The 12,601-nt window shown below is 47.7% G+C and overlaps 1 protein-coding gene across 7 annotated transcripts in view; it reads left to right on the top strand.

Annotated features, from left to right (window-relative positions):
• Hdac4 (histone deacetylase 4) overlaps positions 1-12,601 on the top strand; it is a 268,268-nt gene that overhangs the window by 29,547 nt on the left and 226,120 nt on the right. For 5 of the 7 annotated variants that reach the window (XM_017797164.2, XM_029561632.1, XM_029561628.1 and 2 more), the window contains exon 2: positions 6,738-6,980. In XM_017797164.2, the coding sequence (XP_017652653.1) occupies positions 6,959-6,980 (22 nt within the window). In that variant the 5' untranslated portion in view covers positions 6,738-6,958. Of the gene's footprint in view, positions 1-4,492; positions 4,551-5,776; positions 5,797-6,737; positions 6,981-12,601 lie in introns of those variants that run through there. The other 2 variants (XM_029561629.1, XM_029561631.1) reach the window with 2 other exon arrangements.

Below are 12,601 nucleotides of genomic sequence, written 5' to 3'. Positions count from 1 at the left end.
CCCCCTCCGGCTGGCCCAGGTACGGCTTTTCATTTGTGTGCTGCCTGGAACACCATGGGCTAGGCTTGCAGGCTTGTGAATCCACATTCCCACGTTCCCTGTTCTGGTCCCATGTCTGTGCAGAGGGACTTGCAGTCTGGCCGTTGAAGGTCTACCCAGAGGTCCTGGAATCCTAGTCCTCTTCTCTGCCCAAATCTCCTTGACTGTCTCTCAGACCTGAGGCCCTGCCCTGCCCTGGCTTGCCTCTGAAACAATCCCCAGTGGCACCAGGGCGTGATCTTTTCTGGCTGGGGAGGAGCCACAGACTGGAGTGTGACCGAGTGGAAGACAGGGTCTCCAGCATTGGGGACAATCCCCACATAGCTTGTGGTGTCATCCTGGCCTGTCCCAGCCTGATTCTGCCCAGATCAGAACGCTTTAGTGGCCTCTGCTTCCTTCCACATGGAAAACAAACTGTCCTGAAAGCCCTCTTTTGTGTAACAGAACTTTGAGTAAATGGTGCCAAGACAGTTAGCATCATGCCTTTGCAATGCATTAAAAACCCAAATTTGTGATAACAGGGTTATGTAGATGAACCCACTTTCAAAAATTTAGTTAGATCTTGGGCATTTCAGCATATGTAAAAGGAGGTGTGGCTGGAGCAGGAGCAGGAGGTGTGCAAGGCTGCTGACAGTGGTGCCCTCAGCTCAGGGTACTAGTTGCTTTGCCTGCTGTATGTATCAGATTGCCGCAACAGAAAAACTTTTCTTAAGAGAACTCTACATTGGAAACTGTTAAAAATCTTACATTACAAATTGTCTTTCTAAACTTTTTCACTTAAAAAAATTTTTTTTTTGGGGTCTTTTTGAGACAGGGTCTCCCTGTAACCCCAGCTGTCCTGGAACTCACTGTGTAGACCAGGCTGGCCTTGAACTCACAGAGATCCACCTGCCTCTGCCTCCCAAGTGCTGGGACTTAAATTTTTATGTCTTACTCTCACATATGGAAAAGATAGTAAGTTCAAACCCACTAGAATGGAGAAACCCAACACGGAACATGCACACTGCACATCAAATCCAGCTCTTCTGCTGAGGTACAGTCCCCTGCACTGGAGTGATACAGAGGCAGCTCTGCAAAGGATCTGGGTGGACATTGTAAGAGGACGGAAGGAATCCGGCAACATGATGCCTCCTCGTGCATGCTTATTGTGCTTAGGGCTCAGCAACTCTGAAACTCCTATGTCGATGAGAATCCAGCCAGGAAGCACACGGAACAGGGAGCCAGGCTTCTTGCGGGTGGAGAAAGGAATTAAAAGGAAATGGGGGCTGGAGAGGGGCTGAGGGTTAGGAGCACTGGCTGTTCTTCCAGAGGACCTGGGGCTTGATTCCCAGTACCCTCTGTCACCCTCTTCCAGCCTTCACAGGCAATACACACAGACCATTGTACATACTGGCCATCAAAACACTTGTACAAGTAAATAAATCATTAAAAAAGCAAGGAAATGGGAAAGGAGCAGAAACCTTGTAGTGGTTGAATTGGAATCTGTGGTATCAGTATAAGCTTAAACAAATGCTTAACATAAAAAAGATTGGCATGAAGACTTGTCAGAAAAGCAGGAGGAAGGACCTGACTGGGCTCCAGTGGACAGAGCAGAAGCCAGAGTCAGTCAATAGCACTAGATTATCTGCACATAGCATCAGATAAGTACCTGCCTGTCACACTAATGCAGGTGATTAAGTGGAAGAATGAAGGGCAAGCCAGCTCAGCCTTGAATTCTAGCTAGCAAGGTATAAGAAAGAGCTGAGTGTCACCACCCGGCAGACCTCATGGTGCTGAGAGTTGTAGACGGGCCCTTGATGGTCTGGAACTTGGAGGATATGCACTGTAGGAGTCTAGCCTCTCAAGTGACCAAAGTTTGGGTGGGTGTTTGGTTTTTTGGGACAGGGTCTCCCTGTAGCCCCAGCTGGCCTGGAACTCACTATGTAGACCAGGCTGGCCTTGAACTCACAGAGATCCTCCTGCCTCTGCGTCCACTAGTCCAGGTTGAGTTCCAGTCTATTCAGGCTCTTGTTAATTTCATCTGAGTTTTCAAGTTTGTTGGCCTGAGTTGTTGGTGCCACTTCCCTTCTGTCATGTTGCTGTTCTGGTCTGTAGTAACCCTGTTGCTCATTCTCAGCACCATAATTCTTTTTTTGTTATCATTTATCAATTTGGCTAAAGCTTTGCCATCTGGTCTTAGAAAATTAACTTTTAGTTTGATTCATTTCCCTTTGCTTCCCCTTCCATGTCCCTAGAAGGGCTGTACTATACAGCCCAGGTGACTTGTTTTCCTCCAAGTCCTCAAGTGCTAGAGCTACAGGTGTGCCCCGCAGTGACCTCACTTTTCATTTTTGCATTGAATTGATTTCTACTTACTGTCTTCTTGTTGTTTATTTGGGTTTTGCTTGCTTGTTACAGATTTCTTCAGTGAACCCACTGTTGTTGAATTAAGACAGTGCTGTGAATTTCCTCCAGGCGTAGTTCATATTGTTTCCATTTCATTCACTGCACAATGCCTTCCAATGTCTGCTTTACTTTTTTCTTCACTCAGGGAGTGCGAGCGTGCGTGCGTGCGTGTGTGTGTGTGTGTGTGTGTGTGTGTGTGCGCGTGTGTGTGTGTGTTTTAATTGCTTTTGCTTTTTGTCTTTTTGTTTGGAGACAGGGTTTCATGTAGCTCAGGCTGGCCTCAGACTCTATGTAGTTGAGGATAACCTTGAACTCCTGATCTTCCTTCCTTTACCTTCCCAGTGCTGGAAATTATAGGCATGTGGTACTACCATCACTGGCTTATTGGAGTGTATTTTTTAGTTTAAAAATATTTTGGGTTTTTAAGATATCTTTCTGTTACTGATTTCTAACTGAAGTTTATTTAAATAATGTATTTTATGTGACTGGACTTGTTCTTTTAACCTTACTGGTACTGGCTTTATGGCCCTAGAGGGATATGTCTTGGTGCCTGCTCTCTGTTAAGGGAAAGTGAAGAAAGTATATTTCTCCGCCTCTGTACAGAGCTGCGCCGCTGCCAGTGCTGTTGGCTGAAGTGCTGTTCTCTTCTAGCTCTCGCTGCTGTTGTGCCTGCTCCTGCAAGCAGGTATTGAGATGCTCAGCTGTAATGGCTGGTGTACCCATTTCCCTTATTCATTTGTTAGTTTTGCTTCCAGTTCGAATCTGAGTTTTGATTTCTCCTTGAACTTAACTGACTCCTCTGCCACTGGGAAAGGGGCCCCGGAATCTGCGCACTGGCCTTGCCCTAGCTAGTATATTTGTCTGACGCTAATGTAGCCTTCGCAGCTTTCTTTTGATTAGTGTGTCAGTTACTTTTATCTTTGCTGTGACCATATTCTTGATGGAGACAAGGGAGGGGAGATTTATTTTGGTTTGTGATTTCAGTGAGTTGTCGATCATAGTGAGATGCATAGTGGACCTGAGCAGCTCAGATCACAGTGGGTCAGGAGGCAGAGAGGTGGGATGCTGGTGCTAGGCTGGCTTTCTCCAGTTTTCCCATTCATTCTAGGGGTCCCTCAGCCTATGGGATGATACTTTCTCCACGCAGGATGGGACTTTACCTGGAAAGGCCTCAGAGAGGGTCCTCACCATCTCCGAAGATTCTCAATGAAGTCTTTGACAGTGGAGATTCCCGGGCACAGTTTGAGTGATGCATCTTTTCCATCTTTGCATTTAATCTGTCTTCACAGTTGAGTACGGCTCACCGAAAAACCGTGTTACGTGATTTTTGTCATTGCTGGCATCATGTGTACGTTGTGGTTTGAGCATTAGCGTGCACTACACAGACCAAGAAGTCTACAGTGTCACAAGGTCATATGTTTTAGTGGGATCATTGCTGTGTTTGTTGTATGCAGGCCATTGTTGACCTGTATCATTATGTGGCTTGTGCTTACACTGAAAGTGCATTCTTGTAGGTAGCACGTTGCTTGGGGAATACTGATGTTACTAAGGTGTGTGACGTCCCGGCTTTAGACCTTTTCATTCCCACCTCATGTGGTTCTTTATACCTGGCACAGTGGTGGAGTCTCGCGTTCTTACCTCATTTGACAACCTTGCCCATGAATAGAGTGTCTGAACAGTTGAATGTGGTCGTAGGTAGGTACGGGTGGGAGTGGGCTCAGCTGTCCCTTGTTCTCACACGTGGAAGCTGCTTTTCATCCTCGTCTATGAAATTATGGTCACTTGTTTGAAATGTTAAAATTCTGCATTTACTGGACTTTTTGTTGGGAATATATAGTGTCTTTTGAACTATGGTGATGTTTTTATTAGTTATTATTCATTTTTGTGGTATACTGGTTACGAACCACATTTTTCTGCTAAGCCTTGGTATTTTTTATGTTCAGTTTTGCCAAGTGTGAGTTCTCCAGAACCATACGCAGTGTGTCACAACACGGACTCCTGGGTTGTTTAGTCTGCAGATGGGAGATGAGGAGGGCCCATCTCCACCAGCAGTGCTGAGAGAGTCTGCAGACTGGAGTGCTCAGCTGGGAGCTGTGGCCCTGAGAAGCTTGGCCTGCGAAGACAAGGTGGGCTGGGGCTCTCCTTTCTGGAAGAACTGTTTTCTGAGGGTGAATAAGGCAGCAATTCCTACCTGGGGCCTGGCAACAAGGTGTCCCTGCAGGTATAGCAGGCAGGTAGCACAGAATGCCCAAGAGTATGTCTCAGAGCTGACTTCAGCCTAAATTGGGAGGACATTTTTCACAAATCTAGCTAAACGTGGCTCAAGAAACAGGAATGGTGGTCAGGAAGAGGGGCAGGATGAATGAACACAGGCAAGGGAAGCAGCAGGAAACAAAGCTTAAAGCTTAAATGGCATCAGAGCTGGAAAGAAGAGCGCTGATCCTGTGGAAAACCACGGCAGCCGTGTGCAGAGTGTACCAGAGAGGCCGCCTGGGAATGCAGACTAAGCAACAGATATGTCAGCGGCCAGAGGGGCAGGAACAGTGGAGAGTCAGCCAACAGTGGAGGAGTCTCTCAAGAATCTAGAATGTGTGGAATAAAATTAATAAGTGAAGATGTAATTGAGCATTTTTCAGATCAGGAAGAAGATGGAGATGTATCACAGGCCATGCTGTGAGCAGACTCAGCAAAGAGACTCTAACTTACACATTTTCGGATAATGTTTTTGAATTTCAAGATTGAAGAAAAGACATGCTAGCAGAACATAGCAGCAGATGATGATGTCAGCAATGTGCAGACCTAGTGTCACCTAGACAGACTCTGGGTGGTCTGGCCTTGGAATTCTCATGGTGCCAAGGGGACAGTGTTATAAGGCAGATGTTTGTGGCCTGAGACTTTTATACCCAACCAAGTCAGTGTGCTGTGTGCAGGATCTGAGTCCCCTGAGATTCACAAAGGTTTGCAGAAGTATGTTGCCTGTATCTCTTTAAGGAAATGGTGGTCCTGACCCAGCGGAATAAGCATTCGCAACCCGAGGATAGAAGTCAGTGTTAGTGGCTACAGATCAGAAGTCATAACGATATGATTCAGAGTTGTAGGTAACAGTATATATGAAGTTGGAAACCACCTTGAACAGCCAACCTTTGGGGCGGTCCTTGACATGATGAGCTGATTAGAGTTCTTTGGTTACAGTTGGGGAAAATTTCTCGATTAGCTTAAGAAAATACTTATTACACTTTAAAGGAGAGACAGATACAGATGCCTGCTTGGAGCCAGGATCATTCAGGGAGTCTTGGGTTGGCATTCGTTGGCTTGTCTCTGCAGTGGCTGGACTGTGGAAGATTCTGGTCCCGGGCGGAGGGGGAGAATCTGGTAAGTCCATGGGTTTTCCATCACCAGACTTGGTGACCATGCCCCAAGACTTGTGGGCCTCTCAAACCCTCTTACACTGGATCGGGCACCCCTCCCAAGGGGTTTACCAAGCAGTATTGAGTAACCTAGGAAGTACCAGCTGGAGAGTAGATGTTGTCTGGACAGCACTTCATGTGGACAAGAGGCACAGATGCAGACGGCAGCAAGGGCCCGAGTTGGGCTGTTACAAAGCACTTGTCTTTGGGGGCTACATTCCTGTGATGACCATGTATTACCTATAAACCCTGAGAAAATGTGACTATGAAAGTGGGCACATGGGGAACATTTCGGGCACTGTGAAGTGGGAAAAGTAGAATTTGGACAAAATTTCAAAAACATTGGTGGTAGCCATGTGTGTGCAAAAAAATGTCTGATTGGCACCTGTCAGTGAGAAGGTGAAGGGCAGTATTTCTTGTCATACTTCACAGGGTGTGGAGCTCAGTACATCTGTGTCAGTGCTAGGATAGTGTGCTGCTGCCTTGCTAACGCCTGATGAGGAGGGGGAAGTTTCTGGAAGGTGTAGGAGAGGTGCCTCTATCTAGATCAGGACGTTCAACTGAGGTTGATTTTGGCCCCTCTAAGAGGCTGTCATGATTGGGAGGGGCGCTACCAGGAGGTCAGGGATGCTGCTGGTGTCTTTCTTGTGCACAGCCCCCACAGCCCAGCAGCTAGGCAGCCTTTCCACAATGTCAGCAGCACAGAGGTGGAGGGACCTGCTCTACACACGTGTTTGCTTTTGTGTAATTTGCTGACAAATCCAGTAGTTCATCCTGGTGGAAATGGTTCAGGATGAATTGTTATTTCTACTCTCGGATTAAAAAAAAAAGGTATAAAAAGCAGAATCTGTTTCCTTAGTTAGGTTCCCATCCAACTGAGGGCTCCTTTCTTCTCTGACCCTGCAGGTCCATCTCTGCAAGGCCAGGTGACGACCTCCGCTCTCCCTGTGGATTACTTGGTTTACAAGACGCTGCCAGCAAGACCCCGAGTTTACGTGGCTGGGACCCAAGCCTCTTCAATTCTTTACCTGCATGTGCTGGTGGAAGTTTGGAGCTTGTTGGGGCTACTGTTTACGTGCACATTTTGAGCCATTTTGCATTCACTCAAGGCGCTAACGCTGCTAGCAATGAGCTCCCAAAGCCATCCAGGTAAGGCCTGCGTCCCCGGCCTCTGCTGCTCTTCTTACAGATGTGTTGCCGCTGCCACTGCCACCTGCCGTTTGGTCAGCCTTGCTTTCCTTGTGGCAGACCTGGCTGGATTGCAGAATCAGCAAGTGTGTAGTAACTGGGTTCTTCATCTCTTGGTGCAGGGCCTGATGACCTCCTGGTGATTTGGAGAAAAGCCCTGGCTTTGTGTGCCAACCATGGTGGCAGCAGTTCCTTGATGCCAGGAGACAGAATTGCTTTTGAGTAATTGATAACTAAACATCAGCCCGTGGTTTGGAAAGTGAGATTCATGTTAGGGCAATTGGGGGAGCAGTGCTTCTGTGGGGGCCCTGGGTTTTGGTGAGGTGAAGCCTGGATTCCGCACATGGTCGCTCCTGCTCCCAATATCTGGATTCATCTGGTGCGGCACTAAACATTTCACAAGCATTTATAGTTCACAACAGCTCAAGGTGCTTTTGGAACTACAGAGACAAGGTGCTTATCCGAGGCCATAGCTGGGTTGTCAGAACAGAATTAGCAACCATGTGTGTCTGGCCCTTGGTACATACACATGTAACTTCATGCACACACTTCACAGTGCATACACCATGAATCACGTAGAGAGCCCTGCCTAACCCACCTCAAGGTGAGGATCTGTTGTGGAGCCCCTGCTCCCTCTCCTTACTTCAGTGCACTGCACATCCTCTAGGGCTCTAGGTGTTAGAGTCTGTCTTAGGTATACACCTAAGACACCTTAGGAGGCTAGGCAGCTGCCAGGATGGATACCTGAGGTCCTGCCAGCCTGACTCGGAGCCTGTTCCAAAGGTAGAGGCAGAGGCTTAGGGTCTGAGCCTTTCCCTCCACGTCTGCCCAGAATGGACCAGTCCAGTCACACACTTCCCTTGGGTGTCATTGCCTTGTCTGAGACTCCAGAGGGTGGGGCTCCAGGCTTTATTTAGGTGGGAAGGTTTATTGATTCAGTTGTTCATGCATTGATTGCTATAAAGAAATGGTTTATGGTGATTGCAGGGAAAAATGAAGTTCTGTGGACTGTGTGTGCATAGTAGCTGTTGGTGTGCATGTATGCCTCCCTCTCTGCAGTGAGGTGTCTTTTTCCCTGAGTTCAGATACGCAGTGATACATGTGTGCGCATCCTAATCACATGCCATTCTATATATGAGGTTCTGTGTTTTGTTTTTTTTCCATGTTAATGTATTATGAACATCTTTGATGTCAGTATATATGTGTGTGTGTGTGTATGTATATAAATAAATAAATAAATCTAACATTCTTTTTGATGACTTGCAAGTGGGTATTTATATGGTAATGGCAGTGTTTATAGCAGCTCCAAGTTGACACCACACAATTATTATAAATATATTTTGTAAACTACTGCAAGTATTTCTTTCCACTGGCTAAATTCCAAAATGCTGAAGCTGGGTCAGCAGACATCTGGGTTTAAAATGTCTTTGTTTATGGTGAAGTTGTTCCAGAAGTGTTGTCTAACTGAACTTAATCGCAGTTTGTGAGGGGCCATAGTTTCCTACATTTGTGTCAGTCTGGCTTGGCTCAGCCTGTCTCACTTGTGATAACACACTGGAGGAAATCGCTCCATTCATTTTGCTGTTTAAATGGGGCAGACACAGACATAATCAGATTTTGTTCATGCCGCCAGGCCTTTGAAGGACAGTGTTGTCATTACATTGTTGGTCAAAGCAGTCCCTATGTGGATCTTGGTTCTGCATTATCCATTTATGCACAGGAGTATTTGCATGTTGTATACATGTGACCTGGACTTATTAACTAACTTAGGGGAGCTTTTACTCTGTCTGCTTGGTTTCTGGGAAAAGTCAAAATTTCTATTGTAGTTGTAAATTGTTATGTCCCTTTAACATTAATAACCATTATTTTCTCTGTAACTCTCAGTGCCCCCGTGACTGTCCCCCATGTTCTTTGGTTGACTGGATTTCTTATCAGTGTACAATGTCTTACTCTTCATTTAATGTTTATTTGCCCAAGTTTATTTATCTGTCAGCAGAAGTCCTTGTGTGTGGCTTCTTTTGGCTGATGGATAGCTCCCTATCTGCTTCCTTTTGACTTTTCCCAGCCGTCTTCTTAGCGAGGCTTTGCGTTTCATGTGGGGACTTCTACCCATCGGCACTTTCGTGTTCCTTTCCCTTGTGGTGTTGGTGTTGGGGGTCAAACTCGGAGCCTCTTGCATGCCAAGCAAGAGCCTGACCACCGAGCTTATCCCCGGCCCCACTGTTGATCTTTACCCTTGGCCCTCTGGGTGGCTCTGCCCCTTGTGTACCAGGCTGTGTCTGCCTTTGGGTCCACATTGCCCACCAGAGTGATCCGTTGGCTCTGTGGTTTCCAGTTAGGCTTCCAGTCAGGCATCGCTGTAAATTCTTTCACAGTTTATGTTTTGAATTTAGTGGATTTGGGGAAGAGAATTAATACACAGTTATTTAACTGATTTTTTTTTTTTTTTTTTGTACTATCAGGGATCAGGCCCAGAGCTTTGTATAGGCAAACTACAGACTCTTCCACAGAATTCCCCATTCCTCACTTCGCTGTTTTGACCAGGAACCTGGTGGCTGTGTGGGCAGAGCTGGGGACCAGGAGAGTCCTATGGCATTTTGCTGTCACTCTGCCTCTCAGCCACCAGCTCCCACCATGTGCCTGCCTTCTTTACTCTGTGGTCTTCAGTGTCCACTCTCTGGCTGGCCCTGGTCCCCTGCTCTGGCCTGCCTGGCTCACTCTTGCCCATCCGTCTGCCTGGCACAGGTCCCGCCTGTTCCTGTGTGGCCTGTGTTGGTGGCAAGTCAGGCCCTGGTGGAGCCCTGTGGCCGTTGGGTCCTCTCTTTCATTGGCAGGGCAGCTTGGCTTTGGCCTGGTGATAAAGTGGCCTTTTTATTTGCTGTGTATAACTCCTCTCTCCCCTGTTTTCCTTTAAACTCCCTGTGGTGCTGGGTGAGGCCTGTGTTATGATTTTATTGCTGTTCTTTCTGGACTTTGCCAGAGCCAGGCCTTAGCTCTCTGACGTAAACGCTGCTTAGCTGTTGGGATTTATTGCTCTAAGTAACTGTTTCCAGTGCTGCGAGCAGCTTGAGGAAAGGACTCAGGCTGGTTCAGCCTGGGAAGACTCCTTGGAAAGAGTTCTGAAGGGAGATTTGGGTTGTACCCACCGTACAGCTCTCACTTGGGATGTGCCCAGGCAGGCCACGGTGAACACCACACTCAGACCTCTGCCTGTGAGGCAGGTCTGTGCTAGAGGACTGGTGTACTACTGGTCTGTGAACAGGAGGTCATGTCTTTCTTTCCGTCCTTTTATTTCCTTCCAGTAGCTGCTGTTGTCTCTCCTTGGGGCTGAAGTGTACCTAATGCTGCTAATGGACTGCCTACCAGGAGACCGATGTCGTCACCTGATTACCTGCTTAACACTGACGTTGTCACCGGATTACCCACTTAACACTGCCTCTTCCCTGTGATGCAGATGCAAGTCCCCCTTAGAGAATGTGGGTGGCTAGGAGTCTGTGGTTACCCAGCTGATGGTCCCAGATAGGGAGCTGGTCAGGCAGAGCCAGGATCATGCCTTCTGTTTCCTTTCTCCCTGGGTCACACCAAGAAGTGTGGCTAGTGTCTGGTTACAAATAAAGCAACCATTTTGAGGGAAGCATGTGTAATCCAAGGTCAGAGTTTCAATTTCAGCCATTCTCTGGTTTATTAATACTCTGAGTCTGAAGCCGCACATGGGCACAGCTGGAGACTGTGCCAGTGTAGCACAGTGACTCAGGGGTCCAGAGTGGTGGGTCCTGCCAACTATTGTCACAGGTTGCCCTGTGGGCCTACTCCCAGAAGGCCTCGGCCTGGGTAGTGCTGAGGCCCCGAGTGCCTTCAGTCACTGTGCTCTGTTCTTCATTGTCTTTTTTCATTTTTTGTTTTTCTGAGACAGGGTCTCCCTGTAGCCCCAGGTGGCCTGGAACTCACTATGTAGACCAGGCTGGCCTCAGTCTTACAGAGACCCACCTGCCTCTGCCTCCCGAGTGCTGGGATTACAGGCGAGAGCTGCCCTGTCTGGCTATAGGCTTCACTTTTATCATCTTGAGCCTTATCTATTTCCACTGGTTGGCTGCCAAGATTATTATATGGTAATGCAGAAATTGCATCATAAAGGAACATTTTTATAGCTTTTAAATCATGATCTGCAGTGGTGGTGTGTTTTAGAGATACCACACAGTTTAAGGGGAGAAAATGAATTTTCTGGAACTGTGATGAATACAGGTGTGGATGCTGATCCAGTGGTAACAGTTGAGTTGTAGACTAAGTGAGGCCTGGGTGTAAGAGGCCACTATAGACAAGAGCTCGTAAGACTATGGCCAAGGCCAGTAGGTCTGCCATGTGTACAGGCAGCAAGGGGTAGCCAGTCAACAGAGGGCCTGGCAACTTCAGCAAGGAGGTAGCCTCCTGCAGCACAGTCAGCTAGAGAGGAGGCCCTTCATGCCGTCCTGGGAAGGGCATAGGGGCACTGGGAGTCAGGCACCCAAGGGTCTGGGCGGTGAGGCGCGAGACCAAGCCAGGGTCATGGACAGGCGACTGTGACTTCCAGCAGCACACCACCAGGTGCTCTGGTGAAGGACATGAGATGCCTCGGGCAGTGGCCCGGGCTTGGGTGGGAGTGTGATCCTGGGAGAGCTCCGGCCTGCCTTCTGAAGGAAAGGGTTCCAGAATGCTCCATGTCCTTCCTGCTGCCGCCTGCCCAGAGCCTGGCACCCGCAGCCACTGCCCCGGTTCCATGTGCAGCAGTTGTCACCACCTGGTTTCTCCCGCTGTCGCTGTCAGGGTCTTGGTCAAGATTTGTTCTGGAGACCACGTAGACAGAAGAACTTTTATCAACCTTTTTTTTTCAATTCTCAAATTGTGTTTTGTCTTTTAAAAATCACGAATCCTCTGTCGTTATGAAGAGCTCAGAATATTCACTGTCAATGGTGCATTGATGGTTTGTTTTGGCAATTTTCTGAAAATTCTTATGCAGTTTGGAGAGCATTTGCATTTGTGTCCTTCTTTCAAAGCCCCCATTGTAGAGATGCAAATCTCTGAGTTTGGAGATGCTGAATGTTGGATGATTAATGATATTGAAATTTAAGAATGAACTCCCGGTATGTATTTGACATAGAAAACTCAGTACTCGAATCATTAGGAGCCATTGAGCACAGCTTGGTGCTGGAACAGAAAAGCCATAATTGCAGCGCCCGGCAGCGGGGGCAGGTCGTACGTGGACAGGTGTGCAGATGTGCACCGCCTCCAGACGCAGGGCTGTGCAAGGCTGGGAGCCGCTCCAGCTGAAGAGCTGGCTCTGTTTAACTGTAGGTGTTTAAAACTTATAGTAATCATAAATCAACATTGATTACGTGCTTACTCCAAGTCAAAACCCGCTGTGCTTTTAAGAGACCAAAATGAATAGCAAGTTCGTTCTGAACTGTGCTTTCCAGTCATTTCATTTGTGTGGCATGGCAACCTTATGAGGTGAGCTGGAACACCATCGCCCCATTGTGGGTGAGGAAACAGGTACCGGGTGCCATCAAACAGATGCCCAGGCTGAGGTCTGACAGTGCCTCAGAGGC

This window comes from Nannospalax galili, unplaced genomic scaffold (assembly GCF_000622305.1).
Source record: "Nannospalax galili isolate Female #2095 unplaced genomic scaffold, S.galili_v1.0 scaffold453, whole genome shotgun sequence".
In the NCBI taxonomy this organism is placed as follows: Eukaryota; Metazoa; Chordata; class Mammalia; order Rodentia; family Spalacidae; genus Nannospalax; species Nannospalax galili.
This window is presented reverse-complemented; position numbering and strand designations above follow the sequence as displayed.